Source organism: Artibeus jamaicensis, unplaced genomic scaffold (genome assembly GCF_021234435.1).
Source record: "Artibeus jamaicensis isolate MK-2021 breed Jamaican fruit bat unplaced genomic scaffold, CSHL_Jam_final contig_797, whole genome shotgun sequence".
In the NCBI taxonomy this organism is placed as follows: Eukaryota; Metazoa; Chordata; class Mammalia; order Chiroptera; family Phyllostomidae; genus Artibeus; species Artibeus jamaicensis.
In genome coordinates, this window is record NW_026521977.1 from 18759982 (window position 1) to 18785557 (window position 25576).

A 25576-nucleotide genomic window follows, 5' to 3' on the forward strand; every position below is an offset into this window, starting at 1 on the left:
ACTGAAAGAGCTCCATTGCAATACTACAGCAATCCAGGGCCTTGAAAACCATTACTACAGAGCAGAATTCAGGAAGAAGTGAGTTTCTATCCAGTCTCTTCTCAGGATGTTGGTTTCTCCTTCCTCCATTTTTTAAAAAGAAATATTTATTATAAAGAAATTATGTGGCATAAATGGCTTCAAATCATGATCAAAAAGAAGGTATTACATGGAGAAAGCCCCACTGTGGCTGTTTCATATTGCTGCATTAAAAAAAGAAAACTGAGTAGAGAATAGATCAGTGATTGCCAGCGATTGGGAAAGTAGAAGGGTTGATTACGAAGGGTCATATGAGGAAATTCTGGGAAGTAATTGAAGTGTTTTATATCTTATTATGATGGCAGTACCATGACTCAATGTGATTGGTCAATATTCATAGGATTACACAATAAGAACAGTTAACTTTATTATACGTAAATACATTTTCTTTGTTTAACCAGACTGCAAGTGGGAAAGAGATTTGTAACATTACTCACCAAGGTGGGGTCAATATCCTCAATTGCCAAAAGTCTGTTATATATGCTGTGAACCTTCTCATACTTCATGCGACTCTAAAGTGGCAGAGAAGAATGGGTATAAATATGTACTCTAAACAAGCAGGATGTGAGCTCTGAGGAGTTCAGAGGCTGCACCCCACAGCGACACCTGCTTTGGGCATAAATATATAATGAGCTGAGGGCTGGTAAGTGTTCATTTTGTATCATCTTTGTCTACCAAAGCAATATTCTTGGCAAAGAGGCAATCAGAAAAAAAAAAAATCCAGCCCTGCAGTAAAAAATCCAGTTATAAGAAAGTTGTAATTATTTTTACTCACTTCTTCATAATCTGCATATGCAAAATAAAGGAGCATATTCTTCTTTAATAAAGTGCTTATGGCTCTTTCATATATATTAGCAGCTTCATCACTAAATAATTTGGCATTATTCATATCCTAGAAGAAAAAAAAAAAGAAAAACTCACGCTCAATTAATTTCATATAGCTTTTTTTTCTATCAAGTTTCATTTCCTTTTTTTACATTTTTTAAAAATTTAATTATTGTTCAAGTACAGTTTTCTGTGTTTTACTCCCATCCCAGCCCACTGCCCCCGAGTGCTCCCCACCTCCCTCCCATTTCCACCCCTCTTATTTTTTGTCCATGTGTCAAAAATTAAGTTTTTGTTTCTGTGAATCCTTAATTTCATATAACTTAAGGAGAATAAAATACATACTCATTATGTATATACATTGACACATATGCACTTCTGAATTTTAAAAATATTCCAAAGACTTATTCCATTATTTTAATAGAAAAATCATAAAGTACTCTAAATGATTCATCACTATACTACATTTAAAAAGCTACTATATTTAAATTCTGACTAAGAAAGTCCAATTATATGAGTGCTACTAAAATTCATATTGACAAAAAGTATTTAACACTCACTCTTTTTAAAAAAATTGTATTTATTTATTTTTAGAGAGAGGGGGAGGGAGGGAGGGAAACATCAATGTGTGGTTCCCTCTCATGTGCCCCCTACTGGGGACCTGGCCCACAACCCAGGCATGTGCCCTGAGTAGGAAACAGACCTGAGGCCCTTTGGTACGCAGGCTGGCACTCAATCCACTGAGCCACACCAGCTAGGGCCAACATTCACTCTTTATTACCAAAATTCAGTGTTATATTTTTAGCAAATTACTGCTACACCAAAACCATGAAAAAAACAAGAGGAACTAAAGGGAATACTCACCCCCTTCTCTGCCAGCAGTTTACTTGACTGTTCAAGATACTGGGCAGCTTCATACCAAATGTCAGGGTGATGACCCAGCACGAGCAGGCACTGTTCGTAAGCAAACATAACTAAGGAAAGACAGTAATGACATTCAATTAAAATAAGTATTATTTATGAAACTATCAATATAAGCATTACTAAATTATTAAGCTAAGATAGGACACTCAATAATGAGTCATAATTAGAAATAAAAAGCTTCAGTGATTTCTGGCACTATCATCCTCCCAAGCCCCATCTATCCATCCATCACTTATTAAGTTAATATTTATTGAGCACCAACTATATGCTAGGAATGTGAAAGACACCATGATTGCATCAGTGAGTAAGACCTCCTATTATCAAGAAGTCTGCAGTATATTGAAAAAACAAAACAAAACATTGAGAGCAATCATAAAACGAGTGAAGTATTGTGATGAGAAAAGTACAGGGTACGATTGAAATTTACAGCAGCAGCACTTAACATAGTTTAGGGACTCAAGAAAGGCTTTCCTAAGGAACTGACATCTAAAGCGAAACCTGAAGAAGGGATAGAAGCTGGTCAGATGACACAGTAAGCGGAAACCAAGAGTGTCAGGAGTAGATACAAAAACAGTGCAGGCAAAAAAAAAAAATCCAGTATTTCAAAGGCATAAGGGTAAGAGAGCAAGGCAAGAGTGAAGAATTTTTGAAAGTTCCAAATTCTAGTTCTGGCAATGGAAGAGTAGTTTGTATTGGATTGACTCTCCTAGAAATAAAATTCATAAGCTGAAAAACACAGTAGCAACTATTTAAAGGCACTGGAGAATGGCCAAAACAGCAGAAACCAGAGAAGACTGAGCTACTAAAAACTCAGAACCACACTGGGTGAGAGCCGTATTTAATACGGCGCTTCTCCTCGAGGGCGTGCCTGTGTGTCAGCTCAGGGATAGCTAGGACTCAAGTCAAATGCTGAAGTCTTACTGGCTTGAGATGTGTGCCACTGAGTTCTGAGCTATGAGAGCAGCTGAAAACTAGGGGAGAAATTCCCCAGAAGAGACAGCCACAGATGGTGGAGCCTGAAAATCTGGACACACATAACCTCAAATCTTTAGCTGACCCCCAAAATATATACACACAAGAAAGAATACAAAGAGCCCAAGCAGAAAGCAAAGCTGGAAGGCTGAAAGAGGTGAATAGATATCTCAGCAGCTGCCCATTGTAATGGAGACCAAGTTTGGAATTTGAGTCCCAGCAAGTTAGATAATCTGGGTAAACACCTTGTACTTTCCATTATGTCTTAGGAGTAAAGACTACGTCCCAGAACTAAGACATTTACCCTGAGATTAAGGGCACAACTAAAACAGACCTATCCAACCCACCACAAAGTCCAGGTGATCTGCCAGTAACTTAACTCCCTGCTAAAATAAAACTCAACATTCTTCAGAGGAACATAACAAAATCAAGCTTTGCAGTGATTCATCTGTACATAAGTACAAAGTCCAAAAGAAAATGTGACCCACAGTCAAGAGAAAGGAAACCAACACCATGACGGCCCAGTTGTTGAAACTTGCCAAGATTTTATAACTACTGGTATATATATGTTCAAGGACATAAAGAAACAGATGGTAATGAATACAGAATTGCAACAGAGAACAGAAAACTATAAGATAGAAACTATAAAAAATATAAAAATTTCTGGAATGGAAATTATAAAACTGAAAAGTAAAATATCTGAAGTGAAGAATTTACTGGATGGGCTACACAGGGCATCAGATATGATAAAATAAAGCTCATGAACATGGAGAGAGACCTATAAAAATCACTGAAGCTGAAGATCATAAGAGAAAAAAAGACTGGGGGTAGGTACAAAATAACCTCGGTAACCTATGGGATAATATCAAATGGCCTAACATACATGTGACTGGAGTCCCCAGGAGGTCTAATCTTATTACCTCTTTTTGTTATAAGCGTCTGATCTTCTGTACGAAGAGGGTTACTCTTTTCCCACTGTATGTATTTCTTCCACATATCTACCTGCTGAGCTTCTTGAGGAGTATTCTGAGGAGGCACTGAGGGAGCATTGCGGTCCAAACCTTTCATTACTGTCTCATATTCCTAGACAACAAACATTTAGCATTCTGTGACGAGCACAAGCACAACTCACATATACAGATAAACACGATGGAGTTGATCGGTTTGGCATACTTTGCTAAGATGTCTGTTTCTTCCCAATGGCACTTTGTTAATATTATCTAAAAACTTTAAAAGCAGGGAGAAAGATCACAGAGATTTACCTGCCCAAGAACAGATTACCAGGACCGGGTGAACAGACCACCCTCGGGCCCTCTCTCCAGGTAATCTAGGAGATCCCTGTCCAGGACACGCCAGCATGACTGATGATCTAGTGGCATCATTACTGCCGGCTGTGGAAAAACTACTTGTCTTTTTAAATTTCAGTAGTTGTACTACCAGGCTATTTTCCCCAACTTCTCACAGTGTCAATTAATGAAAAGGTATGTTCACAGGACAAAAGTCTGTCCCTGAGAGCCGTTATCGGACAACGAAGTGGGTAAGTATTCAGATACGTATGGGCAGACAGGAGGGAAGGATAAGAACATCTTCAATTCTAGTTGGAACCTTGTCTCTATGACCTGATTCTATATTTGAAAAATTTCTTCCAAACTTGATTTATTCTATTTTGTCCCTTCACAGGTCTGTAAAGAGGTATTTCATTGCAAATCTATCATTGGCACAGACAATGTAATTGTCATTAAGGCTGCTAATGACTGAAAATATTAAGAATAATACCAGACAAGAAAAGTTCTTATGTAAATAATACATACATGACAACCATTAAAATGAGTAGCCTGGCAGAATTCCGTACCTTTGCTACTCGCCTAGCATTCATGTAATCTCTACTCCGGTCTTCAATCATTTTTTTAGCTAAATGAATATTAATACCCTAAGAAAAAACAAAGGAAAACATATTAGTTTTAAATTAACTATATTTAATATTAGCACAATGGTCAGCTTATTCATTTACTGAACTGGCAATAAAATTTCCATATATCAGAAATTTCTAAAGTTAGGGAATGACTTTGAAAAACTCCATTATTTCCCATACAATTCTAATATCAGTGATAAAGAAGGATGTACAGATTGATGTGGGTGAACATCCATGTAGGGGAAAAAAAGAAATGAAAAAATAAAGGAAGATAAATGCAGAGATAGGGGACATACATGAACATTTTCATTCATGTCTAGGAGTTTGCATAGAGTAGACAGAGGATTCCTGTGTCCCAAGACCCTTTCGGTGGGGTCCCTGATATCAAAACAATTTTCAAATAATACCAAGACATTATTTGCCTCTATTACAAACACACAGTGGAGTTTTCAGAAGCTACATGACATTCAATACCGTTACAGACTGAATTTAGAGCTGATAAAATCTAGCTCTCTTCTTTTTAGCTAGATGTTAAGGAAATTTGCAAAAATACAAAACAATGCTATTCTCACTAAAATTTTTCTTGTTCTGGAAAATACAGTTTGTTTTAATGCTACTTATGTTAAAAGGTAAAGAATTTATTACTGTAAAATTTAAATGACTAAAAAAGTATTTAAAACTTCTCAGTTTTAACTTCAATATGCTACATTTGACATATAACACCTATATTAAAAATTAAAAATTGTTTGTGGCCTTCAATATTTTTAAAATCACAAGATCAAAAATTTTGAGAACCAGCCCTGGCTGGTGTAGCTCAGTGGATTGAGCACAGGCCTGCGAACCAGAGAAGTGAGGTTCGATTCCCAGTCAGAACATATTCCTGGGTTGCAAACCGGTTCCCTGCAGGCCAGTTCCCAGCGGGGGATGCACGAAAGGCAACCATACATTGATGTTTCTCTCCCTCTCTCCTTCCCTTCCCCTCTAAAGATAAATAAATAAAAATCTTTAAAAAAAATTTTTGAGAACCACTGCTCATACCTATGAGGGAATGATTTCAATACTCTACATAGTTCTTCCAAATCATAGAACATATAAAGAACTTTCTAAAAATTGATTTTAGAGAGAATGTGGTGAAGGGGTGGGTGGAGGGAAAGAGAGAGAGAGAAACATTAATTTGTTGTTCCACTTACTGATGCATTCACTGATTGATTCTTATGTGCCCTGACCAGGAATCAAAGCTGCAACCCTGGCAGGTATTGGGATGATGCTCTAACCAACTGAGCTACCCAGCCAGGGCTTATAAGGAACTTTCTTTTAGCGATAAAGCGTATTTGGCATGCGCGTTTACTTTGTAGCTCTAATGGTTAAAGGATATGCCAATGAGCCAAAAACCCTGGCTTGCAGCCCCACACCTCCCAAGTGCAAGCCAACAACCGTATCTATAGCTAGGGGAAAGAGGTGCACCGTAACTGATCATTACCACTGGAAAAAATTCCTTTTTATTTTTTTAATCCACACCTGAGGATTTTTTTTTTTGACAGGAAGTAGGATTTATTGGTGGGTGGTTATTTAAGGTAGAAGTAGAGACTTATGAGTGCAGAGCCCGCCATTTTTCCAGGGGACCACAGCCACCTGGGATGAGCCGCTTTTCAGCCACCATGTCTTCAAATTCATCAGCATTAAACTTAGTAAAGCCCCACTTCTTGGAGATGTAGATTTTCTGGCAGCCAGGGAACTTAAACTTGGCTCTGAGTAGTGCCTCAATCACATGCTCCTTGTTCTGCACCTTGGTGCGAATGGACATAATGACTTGGCCAATGTGGACCCTGGCCACTGTGCCCTTCCAAAGGCACCTCGCATACCTGTCTGGAGCCTAGATTGGGGACAGCATGAGGTCAGATGTGAGCGTCCACCAGAAAGGGCTGTATCCAAGGTCCCTTAAGGCAACCCATACTAGCAACAGGCTGCGTACACTACCAAGGATGCTACTGTTTGCAGACATTGCACACCGGGCCCCCATGGGTCAAAGAGCTCGGTCGGCTTAATTGACTGCAGTTGAGGATTTTTTTTTTTAAGATTTTATTTATTTATCTTTAGAGAGGAAGGGAATGAGAGAAGGAGAGAAACATCAATGTGTGGTTGCCTCTCATGAGTCCCCTGCTGGGAACTGGCCTGCAACCCAGGCATGTGCCCTGACTGGGAATCAAACCCACGACCTACTAGCATATGGGACAACATTCCAACGAATTGATCAACCCAGCCAGGGCTGTTAAAACACTTTTGAAAAAATAACATTTCATAAGAGATCAATGGCAATGTATGTATATGATTGTGTGGGTAGTTTAGCACTGAATAAAAGTTGTTAGAATTTCAATTATTCCAGAATATCATCTGAAAACAACTAATCAATAATATGACTCTCAAAACCTCACAAAAACATTAAAAGTATTTCATTATTAAGATAAAGAGAGACGTGTGCAGCACTGATATTCAGCACCTAATACGAGAAAGGCTAGAATCCACAAATCCACAATGCAGGAAAATTAGACTGATTTGGTTATAATAACTACTCTGGCCTAATTTACCTCTTCATACTTGTTATAGTCCCTCCAGAGTTGTTCAATGTTGATCATTGGATTAACACAACCTCGTTGATAAACCCTTCGGACAGCTGTTATTCTCTGATTTTCTGCGTAAGACCCAACAGCCTCCCTGGTATTGGATAAGAAAGGCCATTAATTAAACTATAGCGAAATCAACTGTGCACAGGTGGGGGGGGGACTACAGAAATACTTACACGCCCTTTAAGAAATTGATGTAATCCACCCAAATCTAAGAAATAAAATAAAACGTTACTTTCTTCACATTTTCAAATTTATTAAGTGTATATATTCAAAAATGTTTAACTCTACCTGGTAAGACATAATTTCCATCCCAATTTTATCTAGTGCAAAGTCATATGCTTGAGCCATTTTTTCTCTGAAATAAATGTGAAAAACATGGTTTTTAAAAATTGTATTTATTAAAATGTATCTACAACTAAAAAACAATCATAACTTCTGATCATATGATCAGAATAGTATTTGAACCTTTTATATACGTAAATAAAAATTTAAAGGCTTCTTTAGAACTACATCAAGTTCTTTTGTTTAGCTTAGCAATGACATTAAACTTTGTTTCCTTTACCTACTGTTTGTGAGCTTATCAACAATGAGGCCCAGGTTTTACTAATTTTTGTATCTTTTAAACTGCCTAATCTTGTACATAGCAGAGTAAAATGTGGAAATATCTTTTGTAAGCATGTCAGTTACATCTGAAGATCTATTAACTCTGAAGTAAAATTTAGAGAAAATATTTGCTTTTCAATATAAGGCAATAAAGGATAATAAGGAAAAGAAGATCGAATTCTCATTATAGACATAACTTGCCGGCATGTTACACATAGAGATAACATTTGGGAAAGTCCCGTTACTTAGATTCAGTGAAAATAGATGGGTGGGTTAAAGTCAGAGCAGGGAGACCAACTAAACAATAGAATTGTCAGAAATGCCTTGGAATACGTAAGTAGCACACTGCATCATAACCTGCCAAAAGTGATGCTGTGACAAGTTATTAGATGCTTTTTCTTACATTTGACAGCAAGCCCATCTCTTTCCCTGGAGTTAAGAGAAGTTGTGAATTACTGTGGGATTGGCTATGTGCCTGGGGGTCACTTGCATTCTGAAGATCCTGACTTAACTTACTTGTAACTTGGTAGTTTGCCCTTGGTTTCTCGGACATATGAAAGATAACACTTCCATAAATCAATGTGCAAAACCTTCATAAGGCATCTCTGAAATAGCTATAAATACAAAAAAATATGATCAGAATCCATGGTTAAATTTCACAGGTACATGGGTGATATGGAATATTAAAAGACTCAGCTCCTTTCATGTATTTATCTTCTTACAAATAAATAGTAAATATCAATTCCCTTCGTATTTATTTTTAGATAATCAAAGCATTCTCATTATTTGTCAATAGAATATAATCACTGTTTCCCTTTTCCAAATTTTTTACTAATATTTTAAATAAAGAAAAGTTGAACAAGTACACTCAACTCCTATATAATCACTACCTAGATCTAATAACAGTTAACATTTACTATGTTTGTCATATATATGGTAAGTCTTAAGTTAAACTTCAGCATAAAAGTCAAAGTATATTTAATAGAACTCACCTTTTCAACCTTGTCATAATTTTTAGCTTTAATCTAAAGAGAAACAGAAAAATATCTGATTAACATCATTCTTTAGAGAGTATTAAGATATTACCTCTCATTTTTTTTAATTAATCCTGCAAATTCACCTCTATACTTTCCTATTAATTCTACCTTTCAAAAACAAATAGTACACTTTTGAACCCAACATAGATATATGCATTGTAAATATGCCTTATGTAAATCTACCCTATATGAATAGATTTTCATGCACTCAGGTTAAAATTTTGTGAATTTAAAATTTTGTAAAATAGTCAGCAAGATGAATATGGATATACAAGGCATAGTAGGACAGAAAAAAATCTTGCTAATTTTCACCATACATAAACTTTTTAGTCACTCAGGCAAACTACTGTAGTCTAGGCACTGGGGATACCAGTGAACACAACATACATAGTCTGCTCGTGTTCTCATAGCACTTGCAATTTTACGGGGAAAATAAATGCCTGGGTAGGGTAAGTACAGGGTGCTATGGGAACATTTAGGAAGAGCATAAAACTCAGACTTGGGGCACTGCAAAAGACATCCTGGAAAAAGTTCAGGTGTTAAGGATGAGGTGTTACACTGGTAAAGAAAGGGAAGAGTTATTCCCCCCAGGAAGAATAGTGTGTGCAAAGACCAAGGTTAAATATTATTAGATTTTCTTTTCTTTTCTGAGTATTTGCATCAAAAGGTAGGTAGGATTAGTTGCTCAACTGTGATGTATCAGTCTATTTCACCCTGATAAGTGAATAATTTGGTTGGTTAGAGAAATCTTGGCTCATGTTCCTTTTCTCTCAGTAGTATATATATATTTTCCCAGTTTTGTGGCTTAAGATGCTACAAATGAGAACTCTGAAGAGTCTTTGAGCTTGACAACTTTCTTTTTAAATTACTGCTTCTTCTCCCTTTTGTTCTATTTTCCTTTTAGAACTCATATTATACACATTAAATCTCCTTATTCTACCCCCAAAACTTATTTTTACCCATTCTTTAATTTTTGCTCTAGGTGTAAAAATATTTGTTCCACTTGATCCTCCAGGACACTAATTTCAGTCTCCAAGTAACCATCCTCCTCCACTTGACCTAATGCTGGAGTTGGTTAAATAATAAGTTTCTGACTCCAGAGTTTTAATACTGTTCTTCCAATCTCACTGCATTCATATTATTTTACTCATTAGTGTCTGTCTCCTGCGGCAGCTCTACCTTATTGGGGGCTTATCCCAACAGTTGCCAGATCACTAACTGTCCAATTATTTTTGCTTATCTAGTCACTGAAGCTGTGTTGGCAGTCTTAAGAGTGGTAATTGAGTCTTCCCCTACCATGACAGCTATGTATCAAGTGCACAGAGCAAACAGGCTGTTTAGTAATACTCTGACAAAAATCCAGAAAGAAATCTTTGCTCAAGAGTTGGGAGGACTTAGCCCCCCTGATGTCCACATTCCTTTGAAGTAGAAAGGCAGTTGAGGGGTTCCAAGTATCTCTATGGGTCAGTGTCTTAAGCCTTGCTTGCCCTAGACTCTCCATCACCCATCTTCTTTGAGATAGCCGTGCATCCAGCCACCAGCTTCCAAATACAATGACAGGTTATACACAGTTCTTACAATAGGCTAGGAAAACTAAAACTACTTAGTGGGAAAACTGACAAAGAATATAAGTGATTCCCAGAAGAGAAAATGAAAATGGTTAAAAACAATAAGGCAACACAAACTTACAAAATTCGAAAAACAAATAGATACTTTATACTAATCAGAATGGTAAAAGCTTAAAAGGGTATTAACACTACTGAAGCAATGTGAGGAAAAGGGATTTCACACAATGCTGAAGGAAATATGAATTGTTATGGCCTTTATGGAAAGCCACAGATAAAAGCTATTCAAACAATAAAAATACACAAATTTTGACACAGCAATTCCATCCCTGGAATATACTCCATAGAAATAAAAGCACCAGGATATAAAAGTGTTGTACAGTTATTAACTGAAACCTTTCCAGCAACAAAAACAGTTACCTAAGTAAATATTCACCAACAGAAAAATGGTTTAATATATTATGGTACATTCACATCATGGAATATTATATATCCATATGAAGTGAATTAGGACAGTAACAGGTAGTTTGGGGGAATTTCCACAAGATTTTATTGAATAAAAATACATAAAAATGTGTATAATATAATCCATTTTTGTAAAATAGGATAAAGATATATCTTATTTGTATACATGTATGTCTATATATGATTTAATGAAAGTGGAGAAAATATGGAAAACACACAAAATTGATAATATAGTTATGGACAGAGTTCTATGTGTGGAGGAATAAAGGCAAGAAAAAAGATTGAAGATCAGTTATATGATTTCATTTATTCATTTTGGTAAAAATACATCACTATATGTGTAATAAATGTAAATCAAAATAATTTTATATTTCTTTCCTACACAAATTGGTCCTACACCTTGGACTCATTAGTTATTTGCTTTAATCAGTACTGGTTCAATACATGTGTGGAAAAAGACATTTCTAATACAGGAAGAGTCTCTGGCCTTGAATACATATGGCCATGGACTGTCACTCAAATTCACCAACATTCATTCTCTGACAGCCCACACTGGTAGCATTATCATAGCAGATATACTCTCATTATTTTTAAATATTACTCCATTTTTTAAAGTATCAACCTACTTTGGAAAAGCAGTGTGATAAAATAAAAAGACTCTGATCACCTTTTATCACCTACTGAATCTCCCCCAGCACCAGTGTTCCTACTTATAACATGGGAATGACAATAACTACTATAATTTTCCAAAAATTGAAAAGCATCCAGACACCCCAGGTGCTCATAAATCATACCAGTTAACAAAATTATGAATTAAAGGAGTATAAACTTTTCATTACATCTTCTGTAAATAGAACTATGTAAATAAAGTAGCCAGAAAGACTAATGTCGTTATTATAATTGACTCCATTAGAGAAAAGCAAAGGTTACGGTGTAGGTCAGCCTTCCTTGGGTCATCCTACTACTGTACCATATTTCTAAAAAAATTTATTTTTCTGGGTACTGTTTACTAGTATTTATGTGAAAACAACTTACCTCTAAGTTAAATATTCTTAAATATATTTAGCATAGTTATGTACATTTGTACAGGGATCTACTTGATAACCAAAGCTTGGTTTAAATTTATACATATAAAAAAACTTAGCCCTGGCTAGGTAGCTCAGTTGGTTAGAGCGTTGTCATCACTCACCATGGTTGTAGGCTTGTTCCCCAGTCAGGGCACATACAAGAAATCAACTAGTGAATATATAAATAAATGGAAAAACACATGGATGTTTCTTCCTTCTCTCTAAATTTAGTAAGTAAAAAAATTTTTTAATTCTTGATACTGCTTTCAATTTCATTTTGACATCACAGATTCTTGAGTCTATCATCAACCCAATCAAAAATGCTGCCATTTAAAGCCCTTTTACACATACAAATAACTTACAAAGCACACTGAAAACTTGCTCATATCTATTAAAAGTAATGCTTTATAGTTATAAATGACAGGGGCTCTTAAAAATTCTTTTGTTTTCAGTTTTCAAACATTAATGTGCAATCATCTGTGATAAATGTAGATTCTGTTTTATAACAGGAATCTTCCAAGTTAGTCTAATGAAAAGATTTTTACAATGATTAGAAATATACCAAAATATGAACAATTTATGTGGTAGTGTGAAGGAATACTTATCTTTTCCAAACTTCTATAATGTGGTTAATATTATTTTCATAACTTAAAAATCATTACAAGATTAAAGATAATTTTGAATACTTATCCTCTTGATATATCTACTGCTAGTCATAAAAATGTCATATACTTGCAATTATTGCCTTTTTTAAATTTTATTTATTTATCTTTAGAAGGGAAGGGAAGGAGAAAGGAAGAGAAATATCAATGTGTGGTTTGCCTCTCATGGGTCCCCTCCTGGGGACCTGGTCCGCAACCCAGGCATGTGCCCTGACTGGGAATCAAACTGTGATCCTTTGGTTCACAGGCCCGCACTCAATCCACTGAGCTACACCAGCCAGGGCTGCGATATTATTTTTGGATGAGTTATTTAAATTTTACCAAGATGTGAAAAGTTGCTTTTGAGGGAAAGGAATAAAATATTTTAAATTATCAAAACACTAATTGTTTTTATTTTATTAAAAGAGAAAAATAACTAGAAGATCAAGACTAGATTATTTTCAATTGATTAAATTATACAAATGGTTATTGGGGAAGAGTATAACAAGTATAATGCTAAATAAACACCACTTAATCCAATACTTTAGTTTTTTTTTTCTATTTTATTGATTTTAGAGAGGGAGGGAGAAGAAAAACATTAACTTGCTGCCCCACCCATTCATGTATTCATTGGTTGATTCTTTAAGTGCCCTGACTGGAGATCGAACCTACAACCTTGGTGCTTTGGGCCAATGCTCTAAAAAACTGAGCTAACTGGCCAGGGCCTATTCCTGATACTTTTAACACTTTATAATTCCAGTCCTTTGTTAACTTCCAAATTATTTCCCAAGCATTAATTGAACAATAATCATCCTTTAGAACTAAAATTTTGAGAAATTATTGAAACTAATGATCACTTAGATTATTTAATTTTGCAAAATGTAAACCTTATAAGAACAAATGTCTAATAAATCTCTGACTAACAGGGTAACATCTATTTTTGACCAGTTCAGATTAGCTGTGCCTTTTACCTGGAACATTTTTATACGATCTAAAGAAGCCACAGTATTTAACAGTTCAAAAATGAATCAGTCTCCCCTTGCCCTGACTGGTAATGCTGAGCTGGCTGGATGTAGTCTCACAAAGGCAAAGGTTGCTGGTTCAATTCCTGGTCAGGACACATGCCTGGGACACATGCGAGAGACGACCAATCAATGTTTCTTTTTCGCTCCCTTCCTCTCTCTCTAAAAGTAAATAAATAAAATCTTAAAAATGCAAACTACTTTTCCCTAAATTGTACTGAAAATGCTTTCTGTATCTCATCAAACATTTTATAAAATGTTGATGAAAATGCCTAGAAAACTAACATTTTTCTTAACAGAGAAAACTTCACATGTAAACAGCATTTTACCCGATTACCTCAAAATCAATTTTTTCTAGCCCTGGCTGGCATAGCTCAGTGGATTGAGCATGGGCCTGCGAATCAGAGGGTCACTGGTTCGATTCCCAGTCTAGGGCACATGCCTAGGTTGCAAGCTAGGTCCCCAGTGTGGGGCATGTGAGAGGCAACCACACATTGATGTTTCTATCCCTCTTTCTTTCCCCTCCCCTCTAAAATAAATAAAATCTTTAAAAAATGCTCATAAAAAATCAATTTTTTTGATACCTTGGGGATGGGAATTCGATAATGTCAGTATTTTTAAAGTTATTTTTAGAATGATCAATTGTAAGTCATTAATGAGTAACTGAACTATTTTAAATAATTCAAAAACATATTTGACAAATGAACCCACATAGCTCTACACAGGAAACAAGCCTAACAATCTAAAGGAAAAAGTGTCTCCATACCTTGTTCACGTTTTCATATAACCACTTGCGAGAAGCCAATGCTCGTCTTCACACACTGGGCTAGGCCCCATCTCAAATGAGTCTACACAGCAGTGTCTTACAAAAATTGTGATAAATAAATGAGCTGCAAACCCATATTCCTGATTGATTCCTGACATCTTTTCTACTCTTATACCATATGCATTATTGCAGAATTTAAGACAATGAATTTAAATTGAGTTTGAGCCACAGAAGCTGCCTGATTCTGCTTGTCTTACTTACCTCAAAAGCTTGGCTTCAATTCTGAAACCTGAGAGCAGCATATGGCACCCTGAAAGCAAACCTTGTGGTCCATTCATTTAGTCTTTCTCACTCCTCTTTTCTGCTACTCTCCAATCCCTTAAAACCTGAAAAATTGGTCGTGGAAATATTACAATACATAAGTAGTTTTAAGGAATTTGGGAAATTCCTTAAAACTACTTATGTATTGTAATAGTATTAAAGAATGGCGCTTGTGCTTTAAGACCTACAAACATTTTTAAGTTGCTACAGTGACTATGGAAGATTCTGCTTTCTACCACCCAGTCTCAATTTTAAAGGAAAGATATCAGAAAAGAACTGTCTGCTAACCAATTCAGTTTATTCAATAAGAAATTGTGTGCCTATGTGGCAGGCTCTTACTAACTGTAGAAATACAGTGGTGGCTTATACTAAGTTTTATATATAACTTAATTTTATGCAGTTACATTTCAGCAAGGGAGTCAGGTAAATAGGTAAACTTCATAGTTAAATCTTTATCCGTACTTCCTAATTTTTCCTACACCATGTTGTATTATTTCTGCAATTTATAATTTGCCTGTTAAATGTAAGTACAAATGTATGTCATCTACATATACAGAGATTAAGATTTAACAAATTGGCTAAAACTTGATGTCCTATAAATTTTATTCCATTCCTTGTGGTCCTTAAAATGTGTTACGGAAAGAACTATTGGTTAAGGATCAGTGGAAAATATAAACTATTGTTAGTATAATTATAATTCAAATTAAAATTTGATAAGCAAAAATACAGTTCAAGTTTACATTCACTTTGATACTTTGTACTAACCAAATTAGGTATGAATCTTCCATTTTTCTGAACCAACTAAAAAATATTTGTAGTGTATGCTTTGGATTTACCAGGTGGATATGGGAACGGAACCCTGAATTTTATTAAAGTTCTTATACTCAAGTTGGACACATGAAATTACTGGAAAGAGGACTAAATTTTTTAATTTATTTTTATATATGCTCTATGTCCTATAAAATTCAGAGGAAAAGAATTCCATGCAAATTATTACCAAGGAGTGTTTAACTGAGCAGGTGAAATCCAGGCCATTAATGAGAAAAAAAGTTTTGTGTAAGACAATGAGGTAACATAGTTTCTGAAGTTTTCCGTAGAATAGTGATGACATCCATACCAGAAAGAGTATGTATTAGGAAAATAGGTTGGCTGATTTTGGTGGCGGTCCATTACAGGGGGCCTAATTAAAAAGCCAAGCAGAGTTTAAACCTGACACACACAAAAACTGAATGTCACCCAATAATGAAAGTACAGAAGCTATGGTGAAGGAGTGTGAAGGCAGGGAAGACAGAGAGGTGGCTTTCAGTGTCATGGGATGAGGCAAGAAGACACAAGCTGAGAAATACCAAAGAAGCTGTTGTTGTCATCCTCCACTGGGTAATAGTGGTCTGGAATTTGGGGGAAGGCAAGACAGTAAGAGAAAAAAAATACAGTGGGAAAAATAATACAGGTAATTTTTTCACGGGAACAAAAATGAAAAACATGGTCATTCCTGCTTAGTAAAGTTCACTTTTTATTGGATTTAATGAGACAATCATAAATAACTCATACACAAACTTTTTAGATGAAGTTCTGGTCAAGATGGTGCCATACATAAACACAGCTCTCCTCACAAAACCACATCAAAATTACAACTGAAACGGAGACCAATCATCACTCAAAACTGTTAGAAATAGAGTTGAACAGAAGCCCGACAACTATGGAATTAAAAAACCCACATCCACTCAGACTGCTACGAGGAACAGACATGGAACTGGCAGCTCGCACTTCCACGTGTGGTGAATAAAAATTCAGGAGGGATATCTCAGGAGTGAGGACTCCCAGACCTACACTAGACCACCTGCCCAGGGTTCCAGTGCCATGAAGATACATCTGCGAAACATCTGACTGCAAAAACCACCAGGGAATGAGTCTGTGGAAGAAACTTCTGGAGTCCCAAGCAGTTCCCCTTAAAGAACCCACAAACAGCCCTGGCTGGTGTGGCTCAGTGGACTGAGTGCCAGCCTGAAAACTAAAGGGTTGCTGCTTCAGTTCCCAGGCAGGGTACATGCCTGTGTTCCGGTCCACGAATCTTTCTCCCATTGACCTGCAAACAGCAATCAAGTCTCAGCTACAAGAGGAGGGTATACTCAGTCCACACAGAGGGTGTACCTTCAGCATCCAGCTCAGGTGATAGGGGAGGCTGTGCCACTGGATGGCCTACTATATTAGGCCATCTATAGTATGGCCTAATACTATAATACTATAGTATACTATAATTATACTGTAATACTATAATACTATGGCCTACTATAGTATGGCCTACTATATTAGGCCATACTTCCAAGACATGGAGTCAAAGCAGCTCTACCTAAAACACAGAAACAAACATAGGAAGGCTGCCCAAATAAGGAGACAAAGAACCAAAGCCTAAATGGAAGAACAAATCAAAACTCAAGAAATAGAGCTAAATGAAATGGAGATAAGCAATCTATCAGATGTAGACTTCAAAACAGTGGTTATAACAATGCTCAGGCACTCGGTGAGAACCTCAGCAGCATAAAATAGATCCAGTCAGAAATGAGCAATACACCAATTGAAATTAAAAATTTTTAAATATTTTATTTATTTATTGTTAGAGAGGAGGGAAGAGAGAGAGAATGAGGGCAACACCAATGTGTGGTTGCCTCTCACCTGCATCTGGGGATCTGGCCCACAACCCAGGCATGTTCCCTGACTGGGAATCAAACGGAGCACTCTGGTTTGCAGGCTAGCACTCAATCCACTGAGCCACACTAGCTAGGGCAAAATAAAGATTAATTTACAGGAAAACAACAGTTTAGTGGGTGAAGCCAAGAGTCAAATCAATGATTTGGAACATAAGGAAGCAAAAAACAACCAATATGAATAAGAGAAAAGAATACAAGAAAAACAAGGATATTGGAAGCACCTGTGGGACAACTTCAAGTGTTCCAACATTTGCCTCATAGGGGTGCCACAAGGAGAAGAGAAACAGCAAGAAATTAGAAATTTATTTGAAAAAATAATGAAAGAAAACTTCCCCAATCTGGTGAAGAAAATAAATATGCAAGACCTGGAAACATGGGGATTCCCAAACAAGATGGCTTTAAAGAAGCCCACTCCAAGACACATTGTAATTAAAATGCCCAACTTTAAATATAAAGAGAGCACCATGAGAAAATCATTTAGAGAAAATCCTAAAAGCACCATGAGAAAAGCAGTCAGTTACCTACAGAAGAGTTCCCTGAAGAATGTTGGCTGATTTCTGAAAAGAAACTTTACAGGCCAGAAGGGATTGGCAAAAAAATATTCTAGTGAGGAAAAGCAGGGACCTACACCCAAGATTGCCATATCCAGCAAAGGTCTCATTTAGAATTGAAGGGCAAATAAAGAGCTTCCCAGACAAGAAGAAACTAAAGAAGTTTATCATCACCAAACCATTGTATGTAAGGTTAAAGGGACTTATTTTAAAATAAAGATAAAAACTATGAATAAAATGGCAAAAGTATATATCTATCAACACTTGAATCTAAAACACAAACTGCACAACCATGAACAGAGACAGACTTGTAAAAAAAGAATGTATTATGACGGTTACCAGATGGGAGGGGATTGTGGAGTAATGGGTGAAGAGGCGAGGGGGATTAAGTATAAATAGGTGATTAAGAACTACAAATAGGCCCTGGCTAGTGTAGCTCAGTGGATTGCATATAGGCCTGCGAACCAAACCACCATGGTTCAATTCCCAGTCGGGGCATATGCCTGGGTTGCAGGCCAATTCCCAGGAGGGGACGCACGAGAGGCAAACATACATTGATATTTCTCTCCCTCTCTCCTTCCCTTCCCCTCTAAGGATAAATAAAATCTTTTTTAAAAAAAGAAGTACAAATAGGTAGTTATAGAATAGCCATTGGGAAGTGGAGTTTGTCCATTGGGACATAAAGTACCGTTCAGGAAATGGAGAAGTAAAGGACTTATACACATAAGTCATGGACATGGACAATGAGGGGGGGTTGCCTTAGGGAGAGGGTGTTGCTGTGTGGAGCAGGGCAAAGTGGGGAAAACTGGGGCAACTGTAATAACATAATAACATTTAAGAAAAAAGTTTCAAAAAAAATGTTTTAAAGCTAGGAGATAAATAATTGATTTCAAATAAGAAAATAAGACAGTGAGTGGGATTAAACATCCCACTGTCACTGGTTTAATTTCTCAAAAATATCCATGACCAGGCAGAGAAAAGGAACCCCAAAAAGTATCTGAGATAAAATAAATGATAAAATCCTGTCTAGAAAGTCAAAGAACACTGGGAGAAAAAGAAACCTGATGGATTTTACAGTTCTAAATAAGCATAACATTTATAGTAGATACTTAACTATCATGAGTAATGCTTCGACTAGCATTTCTTAAAATGACTTTTCAAAAACTGGATTAAACTTCTCTCCTTGAGCAATTTGCCTACTCTTACATTATTTCAAGTAATTATGAATGTAGAAAAAATACATTTCCTGGTTCTATGAAATTTATAATGCATTCCTCAGACTAAAATGTTAAATTTTTATTAATGCTGCTATTCAATTTAATTGTAGATCAGAAATTATAATGACATTCTGCAACTTTGCCTTTGATACTTTTATAATTGTATCCAACAGAATCAGCATTTGCATTATGAGCCAATTCTAGTTTTCTCACTTGTATTCATCATTTGTTTTTAATTAAAATGACTTAAAAATACATAGTTCTTTAAAATGTTGATCAAATAACCTCCAAATCATACTTTTCACCAAAATTATACATTTACTTAATTTTTAATCTCTACTCTTGGACAAACTATACATTGGCCACTTTTACAAAACTGTCAAGTAAAACTATCACTTCCTAGGTCAATTAGAATTATCATGCCAGTAACCTTTGATAGTGAAATGTCAATTCTAAACTGTCAGTCTAAAAAAATGGCCATAAATCTTTAAAGATATGTAAGTAAAATTTTATTTTTGTTAGTTGTTTATAAAGCAAAAAATGGAAACATGAGTGAATAGCAATAAAGGACTGGTTAAATAGCATATACATGGGGCTAGTTGAGAAGGGGGAAAGAATTAAGCAAAGAAAATAAAACTCATGGACACAACAGTATGGTGCTAGCCAGGGGTAAAAGGGTTGGGGTGAGGTTGGAGAGGGTAAAGGGAGTATAAATGTTGATAGATTTGACTTAAGGTGGTAAGCACATAATACATTAACAGATGATGAATGGTAGAACTGTACACCTGGAACCTATATAATTTTATTGTCACCCCAATAAATTAAATAAAAATAAAATGGACTACTTTAGCATATTTAAAAGTTGACTTTTACATAGTAAATAATAACAAAAGTGTAAAACCCATGTAACGACAAAGTTTTACATTTTTATTTTATGGGTACCTACATCTAAAAAAGCTAACAATGATAAAATGTAGTGTAAATACAAATTTTCCATTATACTTATACTTTACAAATTTCCCTGAAATAAACATACTGTTCTTTTTAAAATTGTATTTATTTAGAGAGTGATGTGAAGGGAGGAAGAGAGGGTGAGAAACAATAATGTACAAAAAACATCAGTTACCTCTTGCATGCCCCCAATTGGGGACCTGGCCTGCAATCCAGATGAGTGCCTTGACTGGGAATTGATCCAGCATTAGGTTCACAAGACAGCAGTCAATTCACTGAGCCACACCAGCCAGGGCTATTATATTATTCTTTAAATAAGAAACACACAAAAGTTTTCTTTTCCTTTTTAAATAGTCACAACAAGTTGTTTTTCCTTCCTCACGTCCTTTCCACTTCCATTCATGTCATTATGCCTGCCTTTTACAATTCTTCCATTTAATTCCAAAATTTTCACTCATCCATGTATTTAGCTTCAGTGACAACTGCTCATGAAAACCTACTATAAAAATTATTTTTTCAGTACTCCATCTAGGTACTATTCCATGGACTCATTTGAAAACAAGTGAGTCCACATTCTCAAAGAATCCCACAGGAAGCTTGTCTTGCCCGTCTAGCCCTGCGGCTGGCAATTGAGACTGCATGTCCCAGGACCTGGTCATTCTTCTGAGATACGGCTCAATAAACCTTTCCCCCCCCTCCAGATAATAAAATCCCACCAAGTCACAGAGTTTTATCATTTTTTTTTCAGAGCACCTAGAATAGTGCCCAGTATATGGCAGACATTCGATAAATAGTTAAATAGGGACTTCCGCAAACATGGAGGCATAGGTGGAAACATTTTGCATCCTCGCACAACCAAATCCAAAAACAACAAAGTTTTAACAATAACCGCAACCAAACCATGCAGAAAATCAACAATACAGAATCCGAAAAAAACGAAATGCTCAGCTAAACCGGTGAGGGGGCGAAGCCAGCTGCAGAGAAGGTTGGGCAAAAAAGATCCCCGACCGGGGTGGTGTGCAGGCAGCCAAGGGCGCGGATCCCAGGTGCGGGCTAGCTACGGGCGGACACAGGGAAGAGGCTTGGCTGGCTGTCTGCAGTCGGTCGCGCATTTGCCCGCAGATAAACCAGTGAAGAGGCGAGCATGAGATGGCACAGCGCAGGGTGGCGGGCTCGCACATTTGCGCTCAGATAAACAGGCGGGGGCGAGCAGAGAGGACCGCCATTGCTCCCTCTCTGACCCCGCCCCCACATACAGCGTCACAAACCAGCGACCTGGGTGGCCCCGCCCTGGTAAACAACTAAGTCTCCGCTCCTCATACGTAAGAGGCACAAACAGATAAAAACATGGCTCAAGAACAACCCAGAGCCCCAGAGCTGATAAATCTAAGTGATGAAGAAAGAGCCAAACTTTCAGATGCACAGTTCAACACACTGGTGATTAGGATCCTCACAGAACTGGTTGATTTTAGTCACAAATTAGAGGAACATATAAAGGCTAAACTAAATGAAATGACGTGAAATGAAGGGAAATACACGGGAAACCAATAGTAATGGAAAGGAAATTGGGACTCAAATCAAGGTAGTAGACCAGAAGGAAGGAAAAAATGACCAAACAGAAAAAGATGAAGAAATAAGAATTCAAAAAATGAGGAGAGGCTTAGGAACCTCCAGGACAAATTTAAATGCTCCAACATCCAAATCATAGGGGTACCAGAAGGGGAACAGGAACAGCCACAAGTGGAAAACTTATTTGAATAATAAAGGAGAACTTCCCCATTCTAGCAAAGGCAACAGACTTCTAGGAAATCCAGGAAGCTCAGAGAGTCCCAAAGAACTTGGACCCAAGAAGGAACACACCAAGGCACATCATGACATTAGCCAAGATTAAAATGAAGGAGAGAATCCTAGAAGCAGCAAGAGATAAGGGGACAGTCATCTACAAAGGACTTCCCATCAGACTGTCAGCAGATTTCTCAAAGGAGACCTTACAGGCAAGAAGGGGCTGGAAAGAAGTATTCCAAGTCATGAAATCCAAAGACCTACGACCAAGATTGATCAATCCAGCAAAGCTTTCATTTAGAATGGAAGGACAGATAAAGTACTTCTCAGATAAGATCAAATTCAAGGACTTCATCATCACCAAGCCCTTATTACAGGAAATGTTAAAGGGACTTATCTAAGAAAAAGAAGATAAAAAAGATGAACAGTGAAAGGACAGCAAAACTCACAGTTATTAACAACCACACCTAAAACAAAAGCAAACTAAGAGGACAGCTAGATCAGGAGCAGAACCATAGAAATGAAGATCACGTGGAGGGTTAGCAATAGGGAAGTAGGAGAAGAAGGGGGGAGAAGGAACAGAAAATAAGTAGCATAGATGGTAGGTAGAAAATAGATAGGGGGGAGGGCAAGAATAGTATGGGAAATATAGAATCTAAAGAACTTGAGACACGTGGTCATAAACTAAAGGGGGGGAATGGAAGGGGAGGGGGTGTGCAGGGTGTCGGGGAATGAAGGGGGGAATAGAACTGTAATGGCATAATCAATACAATATATTTATAAATAAAGTAAAGGTTGATAAAAATCTATCACTGACAGCATATTCATTCAAAACTAACTTGTGGAACTACTATTAAACTATCTTTCCAATTAATGAAAATATAAAAACTTCTATGGAAAACTCATGATAAGTTCTGTAATTCTTGTTAAAACTTCAAATCAAACAAACCTCACTTCACTAAAAGGGCACTACATATTTTATGGCTAGTCAATTCAGAATAAGGTGATAATTTTTAAAAATAGGTAAGGACTGATTAAAACTCTAATACGCATTTGGAAAGTAGATTTTTATACTGTTTATGATTCCATGTAAACACCATTCTCTTGACCTTTCTCTATAATACATATTCCAAAGGTGAAATTTTGCCTCTAGTTTGAAATATTAGTTTCAGAACATTTATAAAATAATCTCATAGGCACTTACTCATTTTTTTCCCTTACTCCTTAAGTTCCTAAGTGCATTTCTCTTAACAAGGTCACATGTTAATGACTTAACATGCACGATTTTCTCTGAATTTTGATTTATAGAATTTTAAATATTTGATTTATATTTTATATTTTATCCCCTCTAAGTATGTTTTTGATATTTTCCAAAGTGGTGCCACCAAAAATAAATTAAGTTCAAATCCTATATGAAATACCTATGAAGGTTTTAATAGGCTAAAATGAAGTAAAGATCAGACTGGAACTCCTGCCATAAAAAAACAAAAACAAAAAACCCTCTTTGTGAAAATAGAGTTGAAGGGGAAAAACCCTGACTATGCAAGCCAAGAAATGATGATCTATCCTGTATATGAAGTCTGGAGGAAGGTTCCTGTAATCTAATAAACTGGTCATTCTTTATTGTGGATTCTAATATACAGATATAATTTTGTCCAGGCTTTATGGAACAGGTTAGTGGAGCTGTGAGATTAGCAGAAACTGTGACCTATAGAAATGCTAATGCTAATAACCCATTTTCCTAATGCTCAGTTCCCCAAAAAACCTGTGCTCCAGAGCCCTTTCCCAATCACTCCCACACCTAAAGAACAGAGGAATAAGAACAAGGCCACTGTTCTGTTACCCTCCCCTCTTCATCCATAATATGCACACAAAGCACTACAATAATCTAAAGATGGACCTTCAAATGCTACAGTTGAGATACACTGTTGGATAGTAAGGTACACATGTTGGAAAACTAGATTTTAAAATGTCTCATGTTAAATAGTACAAATATATATACTACATAAAACATCAAAGGAATTTCTCCTTAAAAGATGCTTTCATTGTTCCATTTTCAATGCCTTATTGAATAACTCAAAAATGTGTACTATGGAAAAAGATTTTTCTCCAAAAATATTTTATAGGCAAATCAATTTAAGGGAAAAAGAATGTAACTACAAACAGAAACATACGCTTATGAAACCTATTTAAAATTATTATAATTACATATGGGCAATTCAAGTCTTCTTAAGTCTTTCTAATGTTGAGTTGCAAGTATATAAAAGGTTTAAGACGTGTAAGAAATATGATTTGCAAACAAGATTTAAATGGGAAATCATGGGTTTTGTTCAACTAAATGAAATTCTAAACACACAACATGTATTTGAAAGAAAAATATTTAACGCAAATCAAAAAACCCAAAATAACAAAGGAAAATATTGGTCTTCTCAGAGCATATTTATCATTCCTTCCAATCTGACACTGTGAAAAACGTAAGCGATAAAGATAACATATTATTTAATTATACCAAAATTACTTGAATTCGTAGTCATCATGCTAATGTTAAGTTTCTCTTAACTTTCCTAATGTATACCACTTCTGCAAATTAAAACAAAATGTATATATGTGTACATATATAAAAATATAAATGGGGGGAGGACACCAGGTATCAGAAAAATAAGACTACAGGGTCTTTAAAGATACGAATACTCAATCTTATTTAGAAGATGAATGCAAATCAAAACCAGAGATTATAATTATTTACCTATAAAAACAGGCAAAAAATTAAAGTATAATAACAAATTACATAAAGAGGATATGAAGTTGGCTTTTTCCAGGATTACAGTGTGATTTTAAATTGTTACAACCCCTTTAGAAGGCAATTTGGATATAAATTTTTTTTAAATCCCACAGACCCTTTGATGCAGCAATTCCTCAACTATAAATTTAATAAGATGAGGAGGGAAGGGGTTCACACAAAAAAATTTAATAAGTAGGTATATTCACACAAACGGAAATGACAGGTACAGAGATTTCAATGCTGCAATGTGTATAATAAAATGGGTTTGGGAAGAATCTAAATGTCCTTCATTAGGAAACAGGTTAAAATTAAATATGGAATAGTATGTACCTGTTTAAAAAAAAACTCTCAAGTGTACTTTTTTAAGTGAAATAAGCAAAAAGCAAGATGAAAACAGAACATATTTATATAATTATTCATTTAAAGGAGACAGAATAAACATTTAAACTAAGTATTTGTCACTAGGCAGCTCAAAGATGGGTATCTTGTATTTCCGGAGTATACTTTTTCAAAAATATGTGCTTTTTAAAACTAGATGATACATCTCCTTCATGGCTTCTCTTATGTTTAAATATATTTCTGTATTTCACTACCAATTCTGAAAACAAACATTCCAAATACTGTATGAGCAAAATGGCATATATATATTACACACAGAAATTAGATATAGGCAAGGAGATACTTTTGCCATTTCTCTAAACACAATTTAAGCATTTTGAAAACAACCTTAACACAAACCGGTAATACACACTACAGAGGTACA

General features: G+C 36.0%; 1 protein-coding gene and 1 non-coding gene across 2 annotated transcripts in view; both read right to left on the reverse strand.

Annotated features, from left to right (window-relative positions):
- CSTF3 (cleavage stimulation factor subunit 3) overlaps window positions 1-25576 on the reverse strand; it is a 78167-nt gene that overhangs the window by 13063 nt on the left and 39528 nt on the right. The window contains exons 4-13 of the mRNA XM_037128259.2: window positions 8931-8963; window positions 8455-8552; window positions 7624-7690; window positions 7509-7543; window positions 7297-7423; window positions 4652-4729; window positions 3720-3882; window positions 1768-1877; window positions 854-970; window positions 516-590 (exon numbers count right to left, since the gene is read on the reverse strand). Coding sequence (XP_036984154.1) covers window positions 516-590; window positions 854-970; window positions 1768-1877; window positions 3720-3882; window positions 4652-4729; window positions 7297-7423; window positions 7509-7543; window positions 7624-7690; window positions 8455-8552; window positions 8931-8963 — 903 coding nt within the window. The remainder of the gene's footprint in view (window positions 1-515; window positions 591-853; window positions 971-1767; window positions 1878-3719; window positions 3883-4651; window positions 4730-7296; window positions 7424-7508; window positions 7544-7623; window positions 7691-8454; window positions 8553-8930; window positions 8964-25576) is intronic.
- On the reverse strand, window positions 6632-6766 carry LOC119036493 (small nucleolar RNA SNORA70). The gene has a single exon (XR_005080003.1). It is a non-coding gene; the product is annotated as a small nucleolar RNA SNORA70 (small nucleolar RNA).